The sequence below is a fragment of the Pan troglodytes genome, chromosome 6 (genome assembly GCF_028858775.2).
Source record: "Pan troglodytes isolate AG18354 chromosome 6, NHGRI_mPanTro3-v2.0_pri, whole genome shotgun sequence".
Lineage (NCBI taxonomy): Eukaryota > Metazoa > Chordata > Mammalia > Primates > Hominidae > Pan > Pan troglodytes.
In genome coordinates, this window is record NC_072404.2 from 11,342,903 (window position 1) to 11,369,098 (window position 26,196).

At 57.1% G+C, this 26,196-nt stretch overlaps 2 protein-coding genes across 8 annotated transcripts in view; both read right to left on the reverse strand.

The window, feature by feature from the left end:
• Nucleotides 1-10,914, reverse strand: part of TNRC18 (trinucleotide repeat containing 18) — a 119,151-nt gene extending 108,237 nt beyond the window's left edge. For 3 of the 7 annotated variants that reach the window (XM_016957059.4, XM_016957060.4, XM_016957057.4), the window contains exons 1-2: nucleotides 8,977-9,368; nucleotides 6,590-7,019 (exon numbers count right to left, since the gene is read on the reverse strand). In XM_016957059.4, coding sequence (XP_016812548.3) covers nucleotides 6,590-6,776 — 187 coding nt within the window. In that variant the 5' untranslated portion in view covers nucleotides 6,777-7,019; nucleotides 8,977-9,368. Of the gene's footprint in view, nucleotides 1-6,589; nucleotides 7,020-8,355; nucleotides 8,783-8,976; nucleotides 9,369-10,814 lie in introns of those variants that run through there. The other 4 variants (XM_054655452.2, XM_016957058.4, XM_054655453.2 and 1 more) reach the window with 4 other exon arrangements.
• A 107-nt stretch (nucleotides 10,915-11,021) lies between these two features.
• Nucleotides 11,022-16,489, reverse strand: LOC100612889 (uncharacterized). Its single transcript, XM_003318297.7, has one exon. It carries the CDS (start codon nucleotides 13,759-13,761, stop codon nucleotides 13,096-13,098), a length of 666 nt encoding a protein of 221 aa, XP_003318345.2. The 5' UTR covers nucleotides 13,762-16,489; the 3' UTR covers nucleotides 11,022-13,095.
• Nucleotides 16,490-26,196: the final 9,707 nt, after the last annotated feature.

Sequence of the window (26,196 nt, forward strand, 5' to 3'; positions counted from 1 at the left end):
GGCGCGATCTCGGCTCACTGCAAACTCCGCCTCCCAGGTTCACGCCATTCTCCTGCCTCAGCCTCCCGAGTAGCCGGGACCGCAGGCGCCCGCCACCACGCCCGGCTATTTTTTTGTATTTTTAGTAGAGACGGGGTTTCACCATGTTATCCAGGATGGTCTCGATCTCCTGACCTCGTGATCCACCCGCCTCAGCCTCCCAAAGTACTGGGATTACAGGCGTGAGCCACTGCGCCCGGCCCACATTTCAGTATTCTTATTTCCTAAGAACAAGGACATTCTCTTACAGAACCACACACAGTTATCCACTTCATAAAACCTAACAGTGATCTGATACTATCAACTAATCTACAGTCCATATTCCAGTTTTGTCAATTGTCCCAATGATGTTCTTTGTAGCAATTTCTCCCCTGATCCCAAGATCCAATAGAGAGCCATACACTGCCTTTAGCAGTTGCATTTTTCCAGTCTCTTTTAATCAGAAACAGTTCTCCGCCTTCCTCTGCCTTGCATGCCATTGACATTTTTTTAAGAGTCCAGACCAGTTCTGTGAAATGTCCCTCAATTTCAATTACTCCTTCCACTTAAAACCCTCCACTGCCTCCTCATTCCTCAGTTTAAAATTCCAAGACCTCATGACTGGCTTTCAGGGATCTGAAGGATCCCACCTCCCCCACATCCCCTCCCACCAGCTCCAGCCATTCTGCCAGCTCAGATACGCCAGGCTCTGACTTTTGTGTTCCGTCCACCTTCACCACACTTTTCTGCCCTTTGCATGCAGGAAAAAGGTCACCCCTCCAGATCAGTCGGGTGGGGGTGGGCTGTGCTGATACAGCCCCTCACCTCTCAGACCAGACCAGACCTTTACCATTTTGTTTACTGCGTGGTCTGTGTCTTTTTTTTTTTTTTTTTTTTTGAGATGGAGTCTGTCTCTGTCGCCCAGGCTGGAGTGCGGTGGCATGATCTTGGCTCACTGCAACCTCCGCCTCCCGTGTTCAAGTGATTCTCCTGCTTCAGCCTCCCCGAGTAGCTGGGATTACAGGCACCCGCCACCACACCACACCCAGCCAATTTTTTTTATATTTTCAGTAGAGATGCTGTTCCGCCATGTTGGCCAGGCTGGTCTCGAACTCCTGACCTCAGGTGATCAGCCTGCCTAGGCCTCCCAAAGTGCTAGGATCACAGAAGTGAGCCACCGTGCCCAGCCTGCATAAGACTCCACGGTGTAGTGTTACATTTTTAAACATCAGATTACAAAACAATATGAGAAGCCTATCTCCAGGTGGCTGTCCAGGGAAAGTTGGCAACTTTCACTGTTGGGAAATTTTCACTTAAAAATAGGTCGAAGTTAAGCTGGGAGTGGTGGCTCACGCCTGTAATCCCAGCACTTTGGGAGGCCTAGGTGGGTGGATCACCTGAGGCCAGGAGTTCGAGACCAGCCTGGCCAACATGGCGAAACCCCATCTCTATTAAAAATACAAAAAAAAATTTGGCTGGGCGTGGTGGCAGGCGCCTGTAATCCCAGGTACTCGGGGAGGCTGAAGCAGGAGAATTGCTTGAACCCAGGAGGTGGAGGTTGTGGTGAGCCTAGATCGTGCCACTGCACTCCAGCCTGGGCGACAGAGTGAGACTCCCTCGCAAAAAAAAAAAAAAATCGGCCAAGCGCGGTGGCTCAAGCCTGTAATCTCAGCACTTTGGGAGGCCGAGGCGGGTGGATCAAGAGGTCAGGAGATCGAGATCATCCCGGCTAACACGGTGAAACCCCGTCTGTACTAAAAGTACAAAAAAATTAGCCGGACATGGTGGCGGGCACCTGTAGTCCCAGCTACTCAGGAGGCTGAGGCAGGAGAATGGTGTGAACCCAGGAGGCAGAGCTTGCACTGAGCCCAGATGGAGCCACTGCACTCCAGCATGGGCGACAGAGCGAGACTCCGTCTCAAAAAAAGAAAAAAAATTTGCTTAACCAAGCACAGTGGTGCTGGACTGTAGTCCTCGCTACTCAGGAGGCTGAGGCAGGATGATCTCTTGAGCCCAGGAGTTTGAGACCAGCTGGACAACATAGGGAGACCCTGTCTCTACAGAAAATTTTAAAATTAGGCCAGGCATGGTGGCTCATGCCTGTAATCCCAGGACTTTGGGAGGCCAAGGCAGGCGGATCACTTGAGGACAGGAGTTTAAGACCAGCCTGGCCAACATGGTAAAACTCCGTCTCTACTAAAAATAAAAAAATTAGCTGGGTGTCGCGGCACACACCTGTAATCCCAGCTACTCAGGAGGCTGAGGCAGGAGGATCTCTTGAGCCCAGGAGTTCGAGACCAGCTGGACAACATAGCAAGACCCCGTCTCTACAGAAAAATTTAAAATTAGCCAGGCATGGTGGTACATAGCTGTAGTCCTAGCTACTCAAGATGCCAAGGCAGGAGGAGCCCAGGAGTTTGAGGCTGCAATGAGCTATAAACGCAACACTGCACTCATCCTGGTTGACAGAGTAAAACCCTCTTTAAAAAAAAATGTTTTTTAAGTAACAAAATCAGCTGGGTGCAGTGGTGCACACCTGAAATCCCAGCACTTTGGGAGGCCAAGGCAGGAGGAGGCCAGGAGTTTGAGGCTGCAATGAGCTATAATTGCACCACTGCACTCCAGCCTGGGTGACAGAGTAAAACCCTGTCTCTAAAAAAAAAAAAATTTTAAGTAACAAAATCAGCTGGGCGCAGTGGTACACACCTGAAATCCCAGCACTTTGGGAGGCCAAGGCAGGAGGATTACTTGAGCCCAGGAGTTCAACACCAGCCGGGGCAACATAGCAAGACCCTACCTCTACTAAAAAATACAAAAACTTAGCAGGGCATGGTGACACATGCCTGTAGCTCTAGCTACTCGGGAGGCTGAGGTAGGAGGATGGACTCAGCCTGGGAGGTGGAGGTTGCAATGAGCTGAGATCACGCTATTGCATTCCAGCCTGGGTGACAGAGTAAAACCCTATCTCAAAAACAAAACAAACAAACAAACAAAAAAATTTCCTTCTCGGATTTGTGTGTTCACTCCCTGAATCCCCGGAAGAACATGAGCTCCAATGAGGGCGGAGACTTCTGTCTGTTGGGTTCACTGCCGCATTCCTGGGACCCGAGCGGTGCCTGGCACGCAGGAAGCACTTGGAAATTATTTGCTGAGTAAATGAGCAAGTGAGGAAAGAAGGAAAGCGCTGGGGTTGGGAGCTGAAGAACCAAGAGAGACAGCCCCCTCCCCACCAAGTGGCCCTTCCAGATTCCAGAACCCTCCCAGGGCCTCCCTTGTCGCCTCTAACCAGAGAAAGAAGCCCCTTGCAAATCGTCCTTATCTCTCCATCACTCTGCCAGCGGTCTTCACTGATTAATCTTTCTAAATCAATCCCAGTAGGCTGACAGACTGGATTCCAGAGATGGATCTGATCAGACCCTGGAGAAGGCCCGTGGCCCCCTGTTGCCGGTTAGCCAAGCCAGAGTGCAGGGCCTCCCCACCCAGAACCCTGGGTCCCACCTCTATTCATGTACCCCTCCAGGGCCAGCCTAGGGTGTGGGGGCAGGGAGAATAAACATCCAAGTACAAAATCCTACTAATAGCTCTTTAATTGCAGCCTGTGTGGACAACTGAGTCCAGGCCTCCCAAGCCCAGAGCACAGAGCCAAGCCCCAGGTGCTGGTCAGTTACATGCCCATCTCCCAGATCAGGCTGTGAATATTTTGTTCACAATGTAGCAAGGCTCAAGGTAATAGGAAACGTAAAAACCACCCTTTCCTGATCCCAAACCCCATTCATTCTTAAATTCACCTCCTCTTCTGCAGAGAAAGAGGCCAAACCCCTCCATCTTGACCCACAAGGCAGAAACCAGCTCTTCCAGAGGACCTTCCACAGCAGATGGCTGTGAATACTAGCTTGGATGGGATTCCTCCCCGGGGATCTTTCTCCGAGGGCCCCTCCAGCTCTGAGCTCTCTCCAGGGAACCTCCCTCGGCCTAGGAGGGGCTTTATAAGCCCTGACAGCGCTCATCCACGTCCGCAGAGCCCAACCTTAATGTGCCTCTCCCTAGCTGGGTGACCCCAAGCAAGTGGCTCAACCGCTCAGGACTTCCCGGTACAAAAATAAACAAATAAAGATGGGACTGATAACGCTGGCAAGACCTAAGGCGCCGACAGCCAAGGAAGAGAGGGAGGTGCGTCAGAAGGGAAAATTTAGCACCTGCACCCCACAAAGAAAACGCGGGAGGAGGAGGGTGTGCTGGGTTGAGGAATGTGTAATCCGGCCCAGCCCCAAGCAGAGAGTGAATGGGAGCTGCTCCCACCTCGTGGCTAATGGGATTAGCACGGGCTTGGCTCTGGGCGTTGGCCTGGGGTCCGAGGTCTCCTTGCGGCCACTCGAAGTGGGGGAGGGGGACAGCCAGAACCAGCACCGGCCCCCACCTTTCCCTCCCGGGTGAGCATGGGGTTCAGGGGGCGACAGCTGTCCTCCTGCTGTTTCCTCCCCGACCTCAGCCTCGGCGTGCAGAAGTCAGGCAGCTCCCAGCGAGCGCAGAAGGTGCGCAGAGGCAGGGCTCCGAGGCTACCTCCCGCTGGGCTTCCGAGGCTACCTCCCGCTGGGCTTCCGAGGCTACCTCCCGCTGGGCTTCCGAGGCTGGTGGCTTGGCCTTCCCTCCACCTCAGCCTCACCATCCAGCAAATGGGCATTAGGCCGTCTGACTGCTGCGTCAGATTAGGCGCGGCCCTGGCACTGTGCACGCATGCATGAGTAGTAGCTGTTTTCACCGCTTCGCATTAGGGCACTTTGCCTTGCCAGGCCGGAGCCAGATCGCAGGCGGGGAGTGCGCGACGCCCCTTCCCAGCCTCGAAAAAGCCAAGCGCAGGCCCAGCCAGCCAGAGAGACCCGGATACCGATTCCCAGGCTTGGGGGGGGGGCCCCTGCCACCACTCCAGGCTGGACCAAATGACCCAAAAGACACACGCATGCACACACACACACATCACGGTGGACTTGTGGGGAGCGCAAAAGGGGACAGCTCAGATGGTCTCTGTACCCCAGGGCCGCCCCCCAAGTTCTTCCTCGGGGGTCCCCCGCGCCCCTCCCTCGCCACAATACGCCACTAGAGAACAAACCCTTGCCCCGGTCACAGACCCCGGGCGGAATACGCCCCCAGCTCCGGAGGGACACAAGCAGGTCCGGGGGCCAAGACCTGGTTCTTGCGCCCCAGCTGGCGGGGATCTCCGAGCTCCCGGCCCCCGGGCGCGCGCCCCTCCCCCGCCCGGCGCCTCACAAAGGCCCTTTGTCCCGCCGAGCCCCCGGGACTCCAGTTCCTGAAAAGTTCCAGGAGAAAAATCAAAGAGAGAGCAAAATCGGCGAGCTCCGCCGAGCGGGCGGGGCAAGGCCGAGGTGGCAGCTCCTGCGAGACCCCAAGGAAGAGGGGAGCATCGGGGGCTACTCTGGAAATTGCAAAAATCCGAAACTGCAATTCGAACAGGAAGTGGATTTTTTTTTTTTTTAAGTCGAGACTTGGGACGCCAAGCACAAAACCCAGGGACAGCCCGGGAAGGAGGGACCAGGTGTCCTGGGGCGGCCGCCGGGCACGTCTGGAGGTCCCCGAGTCTCCTTCCCACCCCTCTGGCTGCAGCGGCCACGGACTGACTGGAGGGAGAGTTTCCCGCCCCGGCGCAGCGCCCGCCCGGGTACCGTCCCCACCGCGCCTGGGCAGCCCCTCTCGGGAAATGGTGGAGGCCGCGGGACCTTCTCGGCCACCTCCTCCAGCAGCTCGATGTGAGACCCAGGGTTTTCTCCTCCGCCGCCTGGGCCCTGCCCGACCCGCTCTCTTCTTTCCCCCTAGGTTCGGGACCGCGATGGCCCGGTTTCGGTGTCCCTGCCGCACCTCCGCACCCTCTTTCGCGCTGGAAAACAAGGGGTCCCCGAGGGCCGGGGTCGCCGCCCTCCTACCGGGGTGCAGGTTCCCAGGGCCGCCGTTCTCCCGGGGAAGAAAGGGGCATCCCGCCCGCCCCGAGGCCAGGGTCCCAAGGCTGGGGTCACCGTACTCCCGCATCCCCCGGCGCACTCCCGCATCCCCCGGCGCTCGGTAACTGCCAGGGACCCGGCTCGGCGCGGGTGGTGGAGCTGGGAACAGAACCCAGGAGGGCCCACGAGCGCCAAAAAGAGCGTTTGCCAAGAAAAAGATTCGAGCTCGGGGAGCGGGTGTCTCGCGGGGTGCGGGGGCCGGTTTGTTCTTTTCTCGCCCAGATTTTGAAAACTCCAGCCCAGGCTCGTGCCGCCGGGGCCCCGGGGATTGGAATCGCCCCCGGTGGCTCGGGCTACAACACCCGCTTTCGGCTCACGAGGGCCAAGCACGCTACGGAAAAGGTAGCCGAGCCGCGCGACACTCTCCACCGCCGGGGCCGCCGGACTGGCCTTGGCTCCGGGGCCAGGAGTTTCCCAGCCCTGGGAGCCGAATCTGCCCGCACCCCCGTGGCCGACCGAAGGAGAGTCGCCGAGCCCCGGCCGCGAGTGCACAGGAGGACCCGGCCGAGTGGATCTCCCTGGGAAGACAGGAGGGGACGGGCACGGCGCGGGGCACTTACCCGGGTGCGGATGGAGATTCAGGCCGGCCATGTACTTCCCGGGCGGCAGCGGGCCGGGCAAGCCCGAGGCGGGCAAGCGTCCGGCAGTGGCCGCGCCCACGCGGTGGCTGTCCATGGCCAGGCCGGACAGCAGCGGCGGCGGGGGACCGTGCACGGACCGCTGGGGCCCGAAGTCTCGGCCATCCATCCTCCGCGGGAGTGCCGCGATCAGCCCCCCACCCGGCCCGCAGGCCTAGCTCAGTGGGACCTAAAAGTTCGGCCTCGGCGTAGTCCCAGAGTCCTCGGGCGGCGGGGGCTCCGCGGCGTGCATGGCGGCGGCCAGCGGGGCTTGCGCTCGGCGGCGGGCCCGCGGCCCGGGGCGCACAGGCGGCCGGCGGTGGGGCCCCTCTGGGCGGCCGGGCGGAGCTGCGCGAGGCGGCGCACACGGCGTCTTGGCGGGGAGGAGACAGGCCGCGGAAGAAATAGAAAGGGGAAAAGAAAAAAAGGAAAAAAAAATAAAGTAACAAGTTTCAGAAAGTCGCCTCGCCCTTCAGGATCGGGGGGTGCCGACCGAGTGGCCAGAAATGAAATCGGGAGTAGCCCCTTTCCACTGAAAAATGAAATCCAAACTCCTTCCGCCGGCGGCTTCAGGCTCCCGGGACCTGGCTCGGAAAAGTGACCGGCGGCGGTGGCGCGCTGCGCCCCAGCCCGGACTCTGCCTCGGCGGCTGCCGGGTCCTCCCGAAACCGGGGAGGGCTCCTCGGCTGCGCCCAGACAACGTAAATACAAACCTCCTAAGTGTATTTTATTCCTAGGCGTCAAATGCTCCGGGGTTTAAAACCGTGAAGCCTTGCCACAAACGGTCCGAAGTGTCTCCCAAAACACTCTGGCACTATCTGATCCGCAAAGTTTAATATTTAACCTTTTGGAGACCTCGCCTCCCTTTTCCGAGTTTGGTTTTTCCTGAGCTCGCCTTGAACCGCCGACGGAATGGTGTTTTTCTGGGGGTGGGAGGAGGGAGGGTCCAAAGCGGGTTTATTATTTTTAAAGAGGCTCGTGGTCCCCCCCTTTCTCCCCCCGGGGGGCACTGTGAATCCCAGAGCTCGAGTCCGAGGACCCGAGACGTGGCATTCTCGCCTAAGGACTGGAAAGAATCCTACAAAACAAGCTTTGGTTTCATTTTCCAACGCCCTGGCCTGAGCTCCTGCAGCCCGAGGACGTGGCCTGGCGTGGGGGATTTGGGGAATGTCAAGAGGGGAAGGAAAAGGATCAAGGGTCTCGCTCCTACTCTAGCTTCCCCCCCCCCACAACCACCCCCCAAAATAACCTACAAAGAAAGCCTTTGCAACGCGGGCCGGCCAAGGGGCGCCTCCCCCACCTTTGGGTAAATCCCCCTGTAGTTCCAGTTTAAAGCTGTTTGTTTAAAAGATTTGTCCTTTGCCGATTCTCGTGAGGATGGGAGGGGGTCTTGGAGCCCACCCTTCCCTCGATCTCTGTCTGCAGCAGCTCACATTCCTGATTCCGGGAGGCCTGGGCGCTCTTAAGAGAAGCCGATCATGCCAAAGCCACCGGCTCCCGGGTGCCCGCCCGGCGCCCTGCACTCCGCGCCCAGCCCCCCGAGCAGGAGACCCCCTCGGCTGCAAAACCCCTAGCCAAACCCGCCGGCCTTCCTCTCCAGCCTCCCTCCCCAACTTTGCTAAGGGTGCCTATTTTAACCCGGTTTTGGTTACAAACACCCCCTCCCTCCCTCTCTCCCATCAGGCTCTGGTTACCAGATCCGCGTTTACTTTGGAAAAATCTAAGATCGCCACATCCGAGGATACATGTCTTAAGGAGGCGATGAGCTTCCCGTGATTTTTTTTTGTAAGAGATTCTTTGGGTAGCTTTCTTTAAAAGCCAGCGCCTCGTAGTATGCCCAGGCGCCCCAGTTTGGGGAAGTCGGGGTGAAGCCCCCTGGAACACCCTCACACTGGCAAAGAAGCTGCCTCGGCTATCTGCGGGCTCCGCTGCGTTCTCCTTACTTTTCTCCCCCTCTTAAATGGAGTTAAAATGGCTGAATTCCGGCTTTTAATTAAAAACAGCCTATAATCGAAAACGTCTCGGCGTCCCGGGCTCCCCCGCCGCCTGCTGGGAACCGAGAGAGGAACCGCCGCCCCTCGGCCGGGCCAGGAGGGCCGGAGCGGGGCTGGGGGCTCGCGTGGGTGCCCGGGGCCCAGCAGCCCACCCCCACCCCTCCCGGGGCGCCCCCTCCCCGCCGGCCCTGGTCCCCGATTCTGCAATCCGGAGCCAGACAGTAGCGGGGATCCCCCCCGCGCACCCCGAGGGGCAGGCGTGGTTGGGGGGCGAGCTGGAGAAGTTTGGAGACCATCGCGCCCGGCCGGGGGCCGGCAGGCTGACCGGCGGCGTACCTGGCGCGGCTGGGTTCACGGCTCCAGGCTCCGGCGACAACGACTCCGGCGGCGGCCCCGGCTCCCGGCGCAGCTAGGCGCCCCTGCTGCCCGCCATCCCGCGGCCGCCGCTCCCCTCCGCCACCCGCAGCCGCCTCACACTTTTTGCCCGCCTTTCCTTTTTTTGGTAGAAAACCGCTCCCCGGGCCGAGCGCTCGGCGCGCCAACTCCTCCGCCCTCCCGCGGCCCGGCTCCCGCAGCCCCTGGAAAAGCCAGCTTTCCTCCCGCCGAGCTCCCCGCTTTTTAATAAAATCCAGGTAGCGCCGGTTTAAAGAATCCCAAATCTCCATATACAGCCCGGGATTGGAAAAGGTACATTACACAACCCCCCTTTCAAGTTCCTCTCGCAGGATCTAAAAAAAAAAAAAAAAAAGGCAGCGCGGGGGGGTGGTTGGAGGGGGTTGGGGGAGGGGGAGCCCTCTCCGGCAAAGAAACACGCATTGTTCCCGGGTGCCCGCCCCCACCCCAGCCCGGCCCCCGGCCGCCGCGCATTGGCCGCGCGCGCCGCCAATCACGCGCATGTAAACACCTTGGCCCACAGCCATTCCTATAAAACCAATTACGGACCTAGGGGCTCCAGCAGTTTCCAGGCTCCCCTCGGCGGGGCTGAATGATCAAAACTGGTGGTGAGAATTTTTCCGGGCCGTTTCTAGGCAGCCCTCCCCCTCCACCAGCTCGGACCCCCCCTCCCTCCTTTCTCCTTCTCCCCTCCCCCAGCGTCTGGGCTGAGTGATCAAAATAGAGGAAGATGGTTGTCGCTGCAATCCAGGGCTTTGCAAGGCGCGGTTTAATGGGCCGCCTGTCAGCTTCCTGCTCGCAGGAGGAGGTGACAAGCCAAGCGAGCCGGAGAGGGCCTGGGGCCCGGCTGGCTGCACACCGCACCCCGGGCCCCGGCCCCCGGCCTCCCCTGGGGTGCGCTTCTAGTACGCGCGGTGGAGACGCCGAAACAGACAAGGGCTGCTTTTTCCCTTGTTTTTTTTTTCTTCCTTTTAAAACAAAGCAGCGATTCATTCCCTCTCCCCCAGCAGCGCGGTCGGGTGGGATGGGCAGGCGAGAAGGCCGTTTTCCTAGCACTGACCTACGGGTCCCTCCCTGAAACGCGGTGTCAGATGGTTACTGATTAATATTTTGGAGAGGCCGCGGCGGCAGGCAGCGGGTGAGTCTCTAATCTTCTAAAAGGGGTTCCTATAGAAACGCGGAGCGGGGCGCGCCCCCCGCTCGGCCCAGGCCCGGGCTGCGGCGCTTCGCACAGCGCGCCCCTCCCCAAAGCCCCTCTTTGCGTGGGCGCTCCCCTCTCCTTCCCCCCCCGCCAACAAGAAATCAGAGCAGAAAAAAGGATTAGATCGGCTGAGCGCGAACTGAATCCCTCTCGATTCTGACATTTCAGCCTATTAGCATTTCTCCACGGAGCCTTCTGAAACCTATTAAAGTGTAATATTAAAAACCTCTTGGCTGGGGGCCTCTCTCGCCTTCCATCCGCCGCGCCCCCTCCAGGGAGGGCGAGACCGGGAAAAAAATAAAATAAAATCTGTTGAGCTCAGAGGAAGTAGCCGCCAAGCCCAAAAAGTGCTTGGCTGGCCACGGCGGCCGTAGGGGGAAGGGAGCCCCAATCCCCCAGACTTTGTACTTTTATTTTGCGCTTTCAGCAAAATCCTTTCTGGGTTGAGTAGCCGTGAGCTGCCCGCGGCCGACCTACCTGACCGAGGGCGCAGGGAGTGCGGACCACGCCAGCAGGACTGTCCTGGGGGCCCCCGCACCCTCTCTCTGCAGCCCCCCGAGCCCGGCTAGGCATTACGTACCCTGGAAAGGAAGCTTGGAGGGGCAGAAATCCTTCCAATCCTGCCTCGAAGAGCAACTGCAGTGATAAGACTTTAATTAAAACAAGAGAAGCCCGCTCTTTCGCCCCGCGCTGCGGACTCAGCGTTTTCGCATTGCCCGTTCTGTTTTTTTTAAATCAATTTTTAAGGCAACTTTTTGGGAGGGGGGGAAAATGAGCGAGTTAGTGCCCATTCGTTCTATTTTCTTTTCTCCACTTTTAGAAAAAAGTGGGGGGAGGCTTCGAGAACGAACTGGGGGGTGTCTAATTTAATTCCAGGATAAATTTGAGGAAAAAAGTTCAGCCTCTTGAGGGCAGTTTCAAGTTGCCCTTCCTGGAGCTTCCTGCGTTGGTTTCTAGGCTGCCCTCTTTTGGAAGCTGTAGCTCCGCTGGGGAGGAGGGAGGAGTGAGAAGGAAAGAAAGGAACGAAAATAGCCGGAGCCGAGGGGAACAAGCCACGGTGTCCGCGTTTGGAGCTGGGCGTGCGGGTCTCAGTGGCGGCCTCGGCATTCGGGGCGGCGGGAGGCGCCCGGTGCATCCCCGGGACGGCCAGGAGCAAAGACGGAGAGGAGAGGGGGGTTAGAGAAAGGAGGTATTGTGTCTGTGTGCCTTAGGGGAGGAGGGGACTGCAGGAATCGAATAAACGCAGTCGAGCTGCGCGGGGCTGCTGGAAGCCCAGGCGGGGGAAGGGGGCCGTGTGTGGGGGCGCAGAGCGCCCTTGAGCCTTACGCAGAGGTCTTGTGTGTTCCTAGTTAAGCCCTCCCACGCCCGAGGCCCTATCGCTTCCTCTCCACCCTCTTTACCCACCAATATTCCAAGCCCAGATCCTAATTCCCCACCGCATTACCCCGCCCTGGATTTGGGGAATGTTTTTCTTTATTTTAATATAGCTCAAGGAAAAAATATGTATATCCTGAGAGATTTGGGGTGGGGAAAACAAAAGCTTTGCGGAGTAGAAAAAACAAAGGCTTATTTTTATAAATGTTTAATGTTTTCACCCCCTGGATGCTCCGAGACGCCGTAATTGTGACGGCGGGGTACGTGTGCCATAAATCATTTAGTTGCTAATAAAAATTCTGCCTGTTTGCCCTGGATTTGCCAATGGCGTTTGCATTTTTCAAGTGTGCGCCTCGGCGGTGTGACGAACCCAGCCGGTATTTCATTAGGGCCGCGGTTCGGGGCAGAGAAGGTCCCCTCCCCGCCTGGGCTTTGTGCGCCCAGCCCCCTTGCACCGGCCCTTCCCTACCTGCCCCTGGCACCCACTCCATATTTGCGCGGCCCTGCAGCCACCGGAGTCCGGCCGGGGAGCAGGGCCTGGGGACGCGGTGGTGGTGGTGGTGGCTCCCAGTTCCTGGCCACCAGGCGGGGCGGCCAGGACGCATCCTGCCCACGCGGTTTTCCAGGGCTGCCGCGTGCTTGGGGGCGCGGGCGGGCCACGCGGAGAGGCCACCTGCCCGGGCCAGTCTACGCTCCGTGATCTTCGCCCGCTCCCCGGCCCCGCGCCCTGGTGTCCCTGCAGTCGCTGAGTAAACAGCGACTGGGAGCCATCTTGGGGCGGAGGACCGATCCCAAGCTAAGTAGTAGTGGCTGCAGCCCGGGTGCCCCCATTCGTAAAGGGGAGCCTCTAGGACATCCCTAACTAGGCTTCAGGGTCCAGGGAAACGCCCTCCCCAGTATGGCGGGCCACATTGAAATGTAAAAACCAGGCCTGGGCGCTGTGGCCATAGGGCACAGGCCATAGACCACCAGGTCCAGCCGCCATCTTCCGCGCCCCACCCCCATTCCATCCCCTCCCCACCCCCTCATACTTTTGTTTACCCAGCGGGATAGGTGGCCAAAAACTGTGGACGCAATTGAGTGAAAGTGCGTGTGTGTGTGTGTGTGTGTGTGTGTGCGCGCGCGCGCGCGTGTCTGTGTGTGTGTTTGACTGGGTAGAAAATCGGCTGGGGGTTGGGGGGGTCTTCCTTGTAGCCCCAAGCCGCAGCTGCGGGAGAATCTGCCCTGGCTAGCCGAGGCCCGGCCCAGCGTGCTTCTCCGCGGCCAGCCTGGGCCACCGGAGCCGAGGCCTTTCCTGTGTTCCTGGGCCGCTGGCTCCGGCCTCCGCTCCCTGGACGCCTCCCGACTGACACAATTCTCCGTCTTTGTTTTAAAACCAAAGGACAGGCCAACCTTGAGCCCGGCCGTCACCCCTGTCGCGCTTTTGTTGGCGCAGGCTCGGCCCCCTACACCGGGCTGGTGCAGCTCCCGCGATCAGACGGTCTCTCTCAATTCGGCGTTGAACCCGGTTCTTCCCAAATTCTGGTATTGCTGGCCGCTTGGACACATTCTCCCCTTATCCCTCCCCCAGCGGGGAAAGAAAAAGCCAGGATCCTTTCCTTGGCGCGGCCACCCGAGCCACTCCACCCGTCGCGCCAACCGCCTTTCCAGGTGGGGACCAAAGCCCCCACTCTCCGCTGGCATCTCACTGAAGGGCACCCCCCTGAGGGATTGCCAGCTTCTGCTGCCAGCTGAGAGGCCGTGTGGCTGGGTGTCTTAAGCGCCGGTTTCCGCAGGTTCCGTGTCTGGCGGGCGCGGCTAAAACCCGGAGAGGCTGTGCCCGGGAAAGCCACGTTGGCCGTCCCCTCGCTGCGACAGGCCCAGCCGCGATACAGCGCCAAGTCTAGGTCGGGCCAACCCAGCCAGGAGCTGCCCGGACCTGCCTGAAAGACCAGGGACGCGGCGCCAGCGCCCCACACCCCACCGAGACCAGGGCGCAAGGCGGGCAGAATTCGGACTGATGCGCCAGGCCCAGCCCCGATGGATTCTAGCTCCTCTCGGCCCCGCCTCCGGCCCTGGCCTCTTCCTCCAGCCGGGGTCGGGTCCTCCACTCCACTGTTTGGCTGGGAAAGGACCAAGACGCCCTCAGTGCGCAGGGGGCCGGCTGCGGCCATAAATCTCCGGGCGGGCCCTCCTTCCCGCTGCTCACGCCGGGGTGCTCCGGGCCGGTCTCGTGTCCCGGGCCACGCCGCGCACCCTGCTCACCCCATCACGGCCTGGGGACCCGGAGACTGCGCAGGGAACCACGCCAGGAGCTTCTCCGTTCACCAAAGAGAGGGAACGGCCTCGTTCCTCGGTGTCAACACCATCTGAGGGCGCTGGACCCTGAGGTGGCCCGAGCTTCACAGGATCACCGCCTTGGGGTAGGGGCGCCCGGGCCTGGCATTTCCTCCTAGGAAGGCTCGGTGAGACTGGGATGGGCATGCGGCTCTCCGCTCGAGCCCAACTCCGGTGCCACCTGCACCACGGAGGGGCGACGCCAGGGTCAGGGTCAGAGCGGCTTCTCAGAATTCAGCTTGCCACCTCTCCGCGGACCCTGCCTTCATCTCGTGCCTCCTCAGAGCCCTCTGCGGGCGCATGAAGGGCCTTTTTTTTTTTTTTTTTTGGCACAGGTGGACCAACGGGGGGTGTGACTGTGGGCACCGTGCGCAGAGGCGGAGGCTCATCTGGTTCCCACCCTCCGTGCCGCTGGATGCCCCAGGATTTTCTCCAACCGGGGTCCCGGCTTGGAGCCCTCCTTGGCTGCGAGCTTTGGCTCAGCAATGGGGAAAGCGGGAATGGGTCTCGCCCTTGTGGCTGCCTGGTGGAAGCGGCGGTTTTGACACACGAATAGTCGTGGGGAGCAGATCCAGAGAGGGTGCATTTGCAATAATAACGCTTAGTTTATCTCTGCCAGAGGGGCGGGAACAGGCCTTCGCGCTGGTGTCTTACATCAGCCAAGCAAACCATGGGCGCGATTGGAGCCAACCACCTCCAGCGGGGTTTTGCTCCAGACTTAAGGTGCACGGAAACCGGAGCATTCAGCCCTTCATGGGTGCCTCCCGAAAACCTCACCATGCCAGTGACACGACTGCAAACGGCGGGTGGCACATGCCGGGGGCTTGGGATGGGAGGGTTTGGAAACCTCGCTCCAAGGACGCCCTCACCCAAGGAGCTTCGGCTCCTTCCTAAAATTTCTAGAAGCACTTTTGGAGGGACCGAGGGCTTCCGGCCGGGCCCAGAGGAATTTGAGCGCTTGCCCGGGCAGGCAGAAGCGCAGCCTGGGAGTGGAGAGGCTGCTGGGCCACATTCCGGCCCAGCTTCCCCCGCTAGGCCCCAGCCCTGCCGCGGCGCCCCAGGAAGCACCTCCGAAAACAAAGCGCTGTGGTTTCAGCCCAAGGTTAAAGTCCACCGCGAGCGTGTTTTTCCCCCCTCCAGAATCTAAGAGCGATAGCGTTTCTCCAAATAAACCGCCAATAAATCAGCTCCCGGGGGCGCCTGCTGAAGAGCTCTGGTGACCTTGGGGGATGGTTTTTCTGCCTGACCCGTCCGAGCACAGGCTTTGGGGAGGAGGGCGCAGTGTCAGCCCTACCCCCTCCAGAGAGACGCGGAAGAGGGAATGGCCAAGGGAATTCGTGGGTGATTACAGCAGTACGTGTGTACCCAGAGGAGATGGGAGAGGCTTGGAATGGGGGAAAGGGGCGACTGTGGTTATCCGGGGGCCTGCAGTGCGCGGGTCAGGAGGCGTTTGTGATTGCGAGGAGGGCTGCTTGCTGTCGGTTCAGCGATTGCTGGAGCGCCGGCGGTGTCGGCACAGGTCTAGGCATGGGGAAAGCACCACTGGGGACAGACACGGCCGCTTTGGGGCCCCGAGTCTTTGTCTGCCGGGGACTGGATGTGTTTGTGTCGGTGTGACTAATGGGATTTATGGATGTCAGTGCCAGGGTGACTGATGAAGGGCTTGGCAGCACGTGTGTTTGGGGAGAGGCGCTGCACCTAGGTGGGGAGTGGGTGCCCCGGGAGAGGACTGTCCCTTCTCTTAGAGGTTCCTTCCCCCACCCCCTCCCTGCCGGCTCCCAGCTTTGTTTAGGCCTCTGAACCCCTCCGGGGCAGGCCTGTGCACGCCGAGTTCTGCAGCAAATTCCACGCCCAGCCTGTCCCTCAGAGGCACCTCTGCACGCCCCACCTCTCCTAGCCCCACCTCCCCAGCACACGCCACGCGTCCCAAATCCAGGCTGTCCCACCCCCTTCCCAGGCAGAGCCTTCCCAGTTTGCTCTTTTCCCATCTGAACTCCTTATGGTGTGCTCTGAGCCCTGCTTCAGGCAGGCTTTGACGACCCTATGGTTTGGGTACCGGCATACCCATTTAACAGATGAGAAAGCTGAGATGCAGAAAGGAGATGTGACAAGCCCACGCAGCCAGGAAGTAGCAGGCACCCTGAACTAAACCAGGCAGCTTGCTGGGGACCCCACTGTGGAGGCCCTGTGCCTCTGGGAGCCCCCAGCCTGGCTGAGACTCACTTAGAGAAGGTAGAGGCAAAGGCCACTCCCATGACACAGGACACAACCTGCCACCCTTGTACTGTGCGTTATAACCATCAGTCCTCCCTGCCACTCGATAAGGGCTGTCTCCTTTCCTGACCTGGCATGAGGAAGGAGGGGGGCAGTGAAGGTCACAGGACTAGTAGGAGAGCCTGGTTTGGCCTGGGGCAGGGTGGGGTGCTGAGGTCAAGGTAACCCAGGGGTCACTTTGGAGATCAGGAGAGCCGTGGCTGGAAAGCAGGAGCTCCTGTGTGATTCCACAGAACCTAGCGCAGACTCAGGTTCAGGACAAACCTGGAGAATCCATATCCCCTCTCCCTTGGGATCATCTTTTTTTTTTTTTTTTTTTTTTTTTTTTTTTTTTTTTTTGGAGAGACGGGGGTCTCACTATGTTACCCAGGCTGGTCTTGAACTCCTGACCTCAAGCAATCCTCCCACCTCAGCCTCCCAAAGTGCTGGGATTACAGGCCCAAACCACCAAGCTTGGCCTCCCTTGGGGTCTCTTCTTTTTTTCTTTTTGAGACAGGGACTTGTTCTGTCGCCCAGGCTGGAGTGCAGCGGCACAACCGCAGCTCGCTGCAGCCTCAGCCTCTCGGGCTCAAAAAATCCTTCCGCCTCAGCCTCCCAAGTAGCTGGGACTGCAGATGCATGCCACCACGCCAGGCTAGCTTTTTATTTATTTTTTAATGTTTTATAGAGCTTGGTGGGGAGGGCGGGTCTCGTGATGTGCAGGCTGGTCTTGAACTCCTGGCTTCAAGCAGTCCTCCCTCCTCGGCCTCTCAAAGTGCTGGGAGCCACTCACAGGTGTGAGCCACCACGCCCAGCAGAGCTTCGTTTCCCAATCTAGAAGTCTGTCATACAAAAAGGCATCCCGGTTTTCTCTCTCTCTCTCTCTCACACACAGACACACACACACACACACACACACACACACACAGAGTCACCTCCCCCCGCCTTTTTTTCCTTTTTATCCTTCTTTGGCATTTTCTTTCAAGCAGAAAATAAAAACATTTCCCATGGCTACAGCTTTGAAAGCTTCCCTCTCCTATCAGCCTCCATCCCACACCCACCCCAATGTCAATCCATTTCTAGAGCCAGCGTCAAGTCAAAAACAAACCCACAAAGATCAAGCCTGACAGGCCCCTCCCGGCTGCCCTCCACTCTCTCTTCATGTATTGGTCTGCCTTCACCCCAGAGAGGAGCACGAGGTAGGAATCCTATCATACACACACACACACACAGAGGCACACACACATACAGGCACACACACACAGGCACTCACACACCAGCTTCTATGGCCATGGAGACTCTAAAGAACCTTCTAAGCCAGGCGCAGTGGCTCACACCTGTAATCCCAGCATTTTGGGAGGCCGAGGCGGGCGGATCACCTGAGGTCGGGAGTTTGAGACCAGCCTGGCCAACATGGTGAAACCCACGTCTCTACTAAAAATACAAGAATTAGCCGGGCTTGGTGGCGGGTGCCTGTAGTCCCAGCTACTCAGGAGGCTGAGGCAGGAGAATTGCTTGAACTCGAGAGGTGGAGGCTGCAGTGAGGCGAGATCATGCCATTGCACTACAGCCTGGGCAACAGAGCAAGACTCCATTCCAAAAAAACAAAACAAGAATCTTCTAGAGCCGCTCCTGCCAGAAAGACCTGTCACTTGGTTCCATCTGCTGGAGGGGTCCGGTTGTCCCCCACCTGCCCCTGCCCCTGCCTTCCTCACCTGGCCCCATTCCCGCAGATCCTCCTCTGTTGTAGATTGAAGAAAGTCCCCCCCAAATTCATGTATTTGATTCCTAACCCCCAATATCTTGAAATGTGACCTTATTTGGAGTGACGGTCATTGCAGATGTAATTAAGATCAGGTCACACTGGAGTCCGGTGGGCCCTAATTCCTTATGATGTCCTTATAAAAAGAAGACATTTGGGCTGGGTGCAGTGGCCCATGCCTGTAATCCCGGCATTTTGGGAGGCTGAGGCAGGAGGATTGCTTAAGCCCAGGAGTTCGAGACCAGCCTGGGTAAGACCCTGCCTCTACAGATTTTTTTTTTCAATTAGCCAGGCATGGTGGCACATGCCTGTAGTCCCAGCGACTTAGGAGGCTGAGGTGGGAAGATGGCTTGAGCCCAGGAGGTCGAGGCTGCAGTGAGCTGTGATCATGCCACAGCACTTCAGCCTGGGCAATAGAGCAAGATCCTATCACCAATAAAAGGAGGTGTTTGGAATCAAACTATGGAGGGAAGACAAAGTAGAAAGATGTAGAGGGGGGTGGACACACCAGAGAGGCCTGGGACAGACACCTCAAGCCCTGCCAACACCTGCCACCTTGGACTAGAGGCTTGATCTTGGACTTCAAGCCTCTAGAATGGTAAGAGAATAAATTTCTGTTGTTTAAACCACCAGTTAGTGACACCTCACTGTAGCAGCTTAAAGAGACTCAGACACCATCCCAAATCTAAGAGCCTACAAGGGTCAAGAGGGAACCATTGACTCTTGTAGCTCCTGGCAGTTCCAGCCAGCTATCTCCAGGGTGCCAGATCTGCTGTTGTTCCTGGGAAGCTGGTGTATCAGTCAGAATAGGCCAGGTTATGCTGCAGTGACAAACATCCCCTACATCTCAATGGCTTGATGCAACACAGAAAAACGTATTCTCCTCTTCACATTGTCAACACAGCCCGGGCGCTGCTCCCAGGCTGCTGACCTCCTTGTGGTGTCTGGCCAGCCTGAGCCAGTTAGAGTTCACGAGTTGTCCACCTCCATGTGAGGTCACCACGGGGCATGCACAGACTCCCATGTCCCTGGTGCTCACAGCCCACACGATCACACTTAGCTGAGGGGTGCTGGAGAGGAGAGTCTTGCTGTGCCCGGGAAGCGGAGAAAAAACAGGTATTGGTGAGTTTAGACAATGTTGGCCACACTTGCAAAGCCACATCTCCTGAGTTGCTAACTTTGGCACTTCTTTTAAAATTGTGGTAAAATACACATCACATTTACCCATCTTAATTGTCCTCCCGATCCTTTTTTTTTTTTTTTTTTTTTTGAGACAGAGTCTCACTCTTGTCGCCCAGGCTGGAGTGCAGTGGCACTATCTCGGCTCACTGCGAGCTCCACCTCCCAGGTTCACGCCATTCTCCTGCCTCAGCCTCCCGAGTAGCTGGGACTACAGGCGCCCGCCACCATGCCCGGCTAATTTTTTTGTATTTTTAGTAGAGACAGGGTTTCACCGTGTTAGCCAGGATGGTCTCGATCTCCTGACCTCATGATCCGCCCGCCTCGGCCTCCCAAAGTGCTGGGATTACAGGTGTGAGCCACCGTGCTCGGCCCCCGCCCCCTTTTTTTTTAGATGGAGTCTTCGGTGGCGAAATCTTGGCTCACTGCAACCTCTGCCTCCCAGGTTCAAGTGATTCTCCTGCCTCAGCCTCCCAAGTAGCTGGGATTACAGGCACCCGCCACCACGCCCGGCTAATTTTTTGTATTTTCAGTAGAGATGGGATTTCGCTATGTTGGCCAGGCTGGTCTCAAACTCCTGACCTCAGGTGATCCACCCACCTCGGCCTCCCAAAGTGCTGGGATTCCAGGTGTGCGCCACCGCACCCGGCCACCGTCTTAACCCTTTTTAAGTACACAGGTCAGTGGTTCAAGCACATTCGCCTTGTTATGCAGCCATCACCACCATCCATCTCCAGAGCTGTTTTCTGTCTTCCCAAACTGAAACCCTGTCCCCTTTAAACACTCCCGATTCCCCTCTCCCAGCCCCTGGCTATTGTACTTTCTGTCTCTATGAATTTAATAACCCTAGAAACCCCGTATGAGTGGAATCATACAATATCTGTCCTTTAGTCTGGCTTATTCACTCAGCATAATGTCCTCAGGGTTTGTCCATATCACAGCGGGTGGCAGAATTTCCTTCCTCTTCGGGGCTGAATAATATTCTGATATTCCCAATATGCTTGTCACTTCTACAAGCCTGTGAGGCTGTGTGAGCTTCCCAGGGTCCCCAGAATAAAAACTGGGTGGTTTACACAACTGAAACTTAATTGCCTTACAGTTCTGGAGACTGGAGTTCGAGATCAAGGAGTGGGAAGGGCTGGTTCCTCCTGAGGCCTCTCTCCTTAGCTTGTAGACGCCGTCTTCTCCCTACGTCCTCACATGGTCGTCCCTCTGTGCGTGTCTGTGTCCTAATCTCCTCTTCTTATAAGGACATCAGGCATATTGGATTAGGCCCAACCTAATAACTTCATTTTAATTTAATCGTCTCTTTTAAAGACCGTATTTCCAAATACAGTCACACTCAGAGGAATTAGGGGTTAGGACTTCAACATATGAATTTGCGAGGGACATAATTCAGCCTATATCAGAGGCTCTTCATTTTATTGTTTTATTTTACTTTTTGAGACAGGGTCTCACTTGTCACCCAGGCTGGGGTGCAGTGGTACAATCACAGCTCACTGCAGCCCCAATCTCCTGGGCTCAAGCGATCCTCCCACCTCAGCCTCCTGGGTAGCTGGGACTACAGGCGTGTGCCACCACACCCAGCTAATTTTTTATTTTTTGGAGAGACAGGGTCTTACTATGTTGCCCAGGCTGGTCTCAAACTCCTGGCCTCAAGCGATCTTCCTGCCTTGGCCTTCAAAAGTGCTGTGATGACAGGCGTGTCCCTCACTTTATTCTATCACTCTCTCCCCCATGCCTGGCCCATCAGACCTCAGTGAATGTCCATTCAATGAATGAATGAAGTGATGTCATCTCGGTAGGGTTTTCAAGGATGAATAGGCGTTTGCTAGGCAGAGAAGGCACAGAGGGCATTCCAGGCTTAAAGAACAGCCTAGGCCAAGGCCTGGAAGCCTCCCAGCGGGGCTCTCTGTCTCGCAGGTCACATGCCAGACCTGGGGCAGGGAAGAGAGCTGTGGTCCCTCTCAGTCCGCAGAGGCCAGCCAACCTGCTCCCCATGAGCTGGAGCCCAGCCAGCCTCCACAAGGACCAGGACCCCAGTGCCTCTGCTCACAGGAGCTGGCTCAGATGATTTTCGCTATGTCTTTTACCCTTCACGCCTGGGTGGCTTGAGCGTATTTATTTAACTTTCATTGTATTGGTGTTTTTGTTGAAAGCGTAGGAATTATTCATGGCCGGTTTCGGTTCTCTTCTGGCAATGACCGCATCTTCCTATGCAAGGTACAAATTACCTGTCAAGCCAGTTCACCATCAGTCAGGAGCTGTGACCCAGCCCCAAGCCACCGAGGCTCAGCTGCTCTGGAAGATGGGTCTGGCTGGAGGTGGTGGGGCCTGAATAGGTCTTTGTCCCCCAAGTTGCCAAGGATAGGGAACATGGATGGGAAACAAGGGGATTGGCCCAGGAACAAATCCTCCCTCTGCGATCCTGCTCAGTCTACCTGGCCACTCAGTACTCAGTCTTCTCATCTGTAAAATGGGCATTGGAGTGAGTGTCTGGCATGGCGGGCCATCCACATTGTCACCCACTGGTGTCACCCACTGCCTGGGTGAGCCTGGGCACATGGGTGCCCTCTGTCACCTCCAAGGAAAGGAGACAGAGATACTCATAGAGAAGAGAAACTGAAAACAGAAGGGACACAGAAGGGCTTAGAGGACATGTCCTCAGCTAATCTGGCCCCCTGGGTTGGGGTGGCATGAGAACACAGCCCTAAAAAGTTCCTCCTATTGAAAGATGGGGTCATCTGGGCACAGTGGTTCATGCCTGTAATCCCAGCGCTTTGCCAGGCCAAGGCAGAGGGATCCTTTCAGCCCAGGAATTTGAGATCAGCCTGGGCAACATAGCAAGATCCCATCTATACAAAAAAAAAATTAACCAGGTATGGTGGTGCACTCCTGTAGTCCCAGCTACTCAGGAGGCTCTCTTGTGCCCAGAGTTCGAGGCTGCAGTGAGCCATGATCATGCCACTGCACTCCAGCCTAGGTGACAGAGCAAGACATTATCTTTAAAAAAAAAGAAAAAGAAAAAGGTGTGGTCAGCTGGGCACAGTGGTTCACACCTGTAAACCCAGCATTCTTTGAGGCCAAGGCAGGAGGATAGCTTGAGGCTAGGAGTTTGAGACCAGCCAGGACAACATAGCAAGACCTTGTCTCCACAAAAACAAACAAAAAGAATCAGCTGGGTGTGGCAGCTCACACCTGTAGTCCAGCTACTCGGGAGGCTAAGGCAGGAGGACCACTTGAGCCCAAGCATTGGAGGCTGCAGCAAGCTATGATTGCACCACTATACTCTGGCCTGGGCAACAGAGTGAGACTCCCTAAAAAATGAAAAAAAATAGCTAGAACACAGGGTTTGGCAGAAAAGGATATCTGAGGCTATGCTTCATAAAACTCCAACAGGTGCAGGCCGGGTGTGGTGGCTCACGCCTGTAATCCCAGCACTTTGGGAGGCTGAGGCAGGTGGATCACCCGAGGTCAGGAATTCGAGACCAGCTTGACCAACATGGTGAAACCCTGTCTCTACTAAAAATACAAAAATTAGCTAGGCCTGGTGGCATGTGCCTGTAGTCCCAGCTACTCGGGAGGTTGAGACAGGAGAATTGCTTGAACCCATGAGTTGGAGGTTGCAGTGCAGTGAGCCAAGATCATGCCACTGCACTCCAGCCTGGGCCACAGAGTGAGACTGTCAAAAAACAAAAAAAACTCCAACAGGTGCAGAACCCGGTTTCACACATTTTCCAGACCTGCCCATGTGGGGACCACAGCAATGAGACACTGATCAATGTTTAACAAGTTCTCAGGTGGCTTCAGCCTGAGGTGGGGGTGGGGGATAAGGAGAGAACCTGATGTGTAGCCTCTGCCAATGTCTGTGGTGTAAATTCTCCCAGCTTCAAGCTACCAACGTGATGTCACTGAACTCAGACTTGGGAAGAGATGTGTAGTCCCTCACTTATGTAGCATTTCCACCACAGATAACTGTAGCATCCAGTGGTGCTGGCTTTCACTGCATGAGTAACCCCCAGGAGAAAACCACCCAGCTGAGCCCATCCTGACTTTCTGACCCGCAAAATTGTGAGCAAAATAAGGGGATGGTTCTAAACTGCTACATTTTGTAGCAATTTGAAGCACAGTACGAGTCACTAGTGGGGCCACTGAGTCCAGTGTGGGATGATGCTTAAAGGGGTGGAGGGGCCGAACCAGGCCAGAGCACCTTTCACCTACGCCTGACTGGGAGAATCCATGCCAGTCTGACGTGCTCCAGCCCTGCCAACATCGTGAGAAAAAGCCAGTGACAAGGCTGACAGCCCTCTGGAAGGGTCTCTCATGGACCTCAGTGGCCGCTGCTCCTGGGACAGAAAGCCCCCACAGGGCTTTAGCAGGAGCCAGGGGGATTTGTGGGCAAGTTGCCCACCTCCGTGCCATGCTGACTCCTGCCACACTAAATACCCGCCCAGCCCCACACCGCCTCAGACACAGGGTGAAGAGGCCAGGACAGGGCTGGCCAGGGGCCCTGGTTTAAAATAGCAGCCGCCAGTCCTTTGTTTTGTCTGCAATGCAGCTCTGCCGGTCTAGCTCCTGCTTTGATGTTGGTATTTAAGCCTCTTCTGGGAACCTGAACCTTCCCCAAGCACATCAGAAACCCACACTCGGGCACATACATACATGCATGCACACACATGCATGCTCACCTGCTCCCCTGAGAAGCCAGAGGAGGTAGCCTCAGGCTCCAGAGCTGTCGCCCACCTCTGCCCAGGTCCCCCTCCAGATCTGTGTTAGTGTCCTGTGGCTGCCGTAACAAACCTGCACTCACTGGGGGCTTCAAACAACAGAAACTGGCTGGACACGGTGGCTTACAACTGCAGTCCCAGCTACTCAGGAGGCTGAGGCAGGAGGATGTCTTGAGCCCAGGAGGTCAAGGCTGCAGTGAGCTGTGATCACGCTACTGTACTCCAGCCTGGGTGACAGGAAGACCCTATCTCAAAAAAAAGAAAAAAAATCAGAAATTTACTGTCTCCTGGAAGTCAGAATTCTGAGATCAGCGTGTTGGCAGGGCCGTGGCCTTCCAAGTCTCTGTGTGGACTCTCTCCTTGTCTCTTCCCGGCTTCTCGTGGTGCCAGTCATCCTTAGCATTCCTCTGTTGTTTTTCTTCTTTTTTAAAAATAAAGGCCAGGGCCAGTGGCTCACACCTGGAATCCCAGCACTTTGGGAGGCCGAGGCGGGCGGATCACTTAAGGACAGGAGTTCGAGACCAGCCTGGCCAACATGGCAAAACCCTGTCTCTACCAAAGTGAGCTATGTTTGCACTGCTATACTCCAGCCTGGGTGACAGAGCAAGACCCTATCCCAAAAAATAAAAATAAAAGCTATGATTGCAGTGGTGCAATCACAGCTCTCTGCAGCCTCAACTTCCCAGGCTCAAGCCATCCTCCCGCCTCAGTCTCTCAAGTATCTGGGACTGCAGGCACCCATGACCACGCCCAGCTAATTTTTTTTTTAATTTTTTTTGTAGAGATGGGGGTCTCACTATGTTCGTCTCAAACTCCAGGCTTCAAGCAATCCTCCCACCTCAGCCTCCCAAAGTGCTGGGATTACAGGCATGAGCCATCATGCCTGGCCTCTTGAGACCTTGTCTCTAGGGAAAAAAAAAAAAAACAACCCACACACACAAAAAACAACTCCATCTGGCAGAGTAAGAGGGTGAGAGGCCAGGAATGGGATGTGCCCACCTCTGACCCCCAGAGCCCCAGCCCTTAGTGTCTTGGGAGGACAAGGCATGTCTGGTACAAGGGGCAACAACAAGCAGGAACTGGGGTGGGCACTGCTGGTTCCGCTCTCATCCCTCTGATAGTGCCCTGGGCCCTGTACCCACACCCCAGGTTGCAGAGAGCCCCCCCGCCCCACCCCCACCTGGCCGCCGGGAAGTCTAGCTGGGCCAGGCGGGTTCTGCCGGGAACTGCCCTCCCTGAGCCTGAGGCCCCCCTGCCCCCCCTCCCCGCCATGGATCCAGCAGGTGTTTGCCTGTCTGACCCCCGTGCTGGGAACATGGCTTCCCCTGCTTGGAAAGTCTTCACTGTCTCCAGCCCCTCAGCCCCTCCTGGGGCTCCTGGGGTCCACTTCCTCAGCTGTCTTCCTCCCCCCAGACTGAGACCCCTTTGGGGTAGGACCTGGGTGCTGGGTGAGCTGGGCTGGCACAGAGCTGGGAACGGGCAGGCCTTCACTGACCCACTTATGACCCCACGGTCATCAGAGCCATCGGGGCCCTAGGGCTCAAGGGCAGGGCTGGGGCCCTGGAATTCCCACAGGTGCAGGGGATGATGGCTTGGGGGTGGGGAACAGAGGGGCCCAAGGAGTCAACAGCACCTGAAGGGCCAGAGTGAGGACGTGACAGGCGTCCAGCAGCGCGCCCCACCCATGGCCCTGGACTTAGCCTCAAACCAGAAAGGAGTGTGGGCTGTGGGTGCATGGTCCTGAGAAGGTGGCACCGTCATGCTTGCTTCACGAGAAGCCCCGCTCACCCACCTATGCGGGCACTGCCATCCTCACCCTGCATGGGTTCCACCCCTGACTGGCACACAGTGGGTGCTATGCCCAGTAGGTGCACCCCAACATGGTGGCAGAAGTGGCATTGGGCTTAAAGGCTAAGATCTGATCGGGAGAGAACCCCATTCACCTCTCAAAACCCTAGACACCACCCCAGTCACAGGAACAGATAGGGAGGTGTCGGAGGGAGGCTGGGCTGCCCTCTACGACAAAAGAACGTCCTGGCAATAAGAACTGCTCAGTAGTGGCACATGGGGCAGCCCAACGTCCAGCAACAGAGGGATGGACCAGTTGTGGTTTATTAATTTTTTTTTTTGAGATGGAGTCTCTCTGTCACCCAAGCCGGAGTGTCGTGGCTCGATCTCGGCTCACTGCAACCTCCACCTCCCGGGTTCAAGCAATTCTCCTGCCTCAGCCTCCCAAGTAGCTGGGATTACAGGTGTGCACCACCACACCCAGCTAATTTTTGTATTTTTAGTAGAGACGGGATTTCACCATGTTGGCCAAGCTGGTCTCAAACTCCTGACCTCAGGTGATC

Coding starts and splice junctions, on each gene's coding strand:
- LOC100612889 (XM_003318297.7), bottom strand. CDS start 13,761: ATGGCCGCAGCCGGCCCCCTGCGCACTGAGGGCGTCTTGGTCCTTTCC.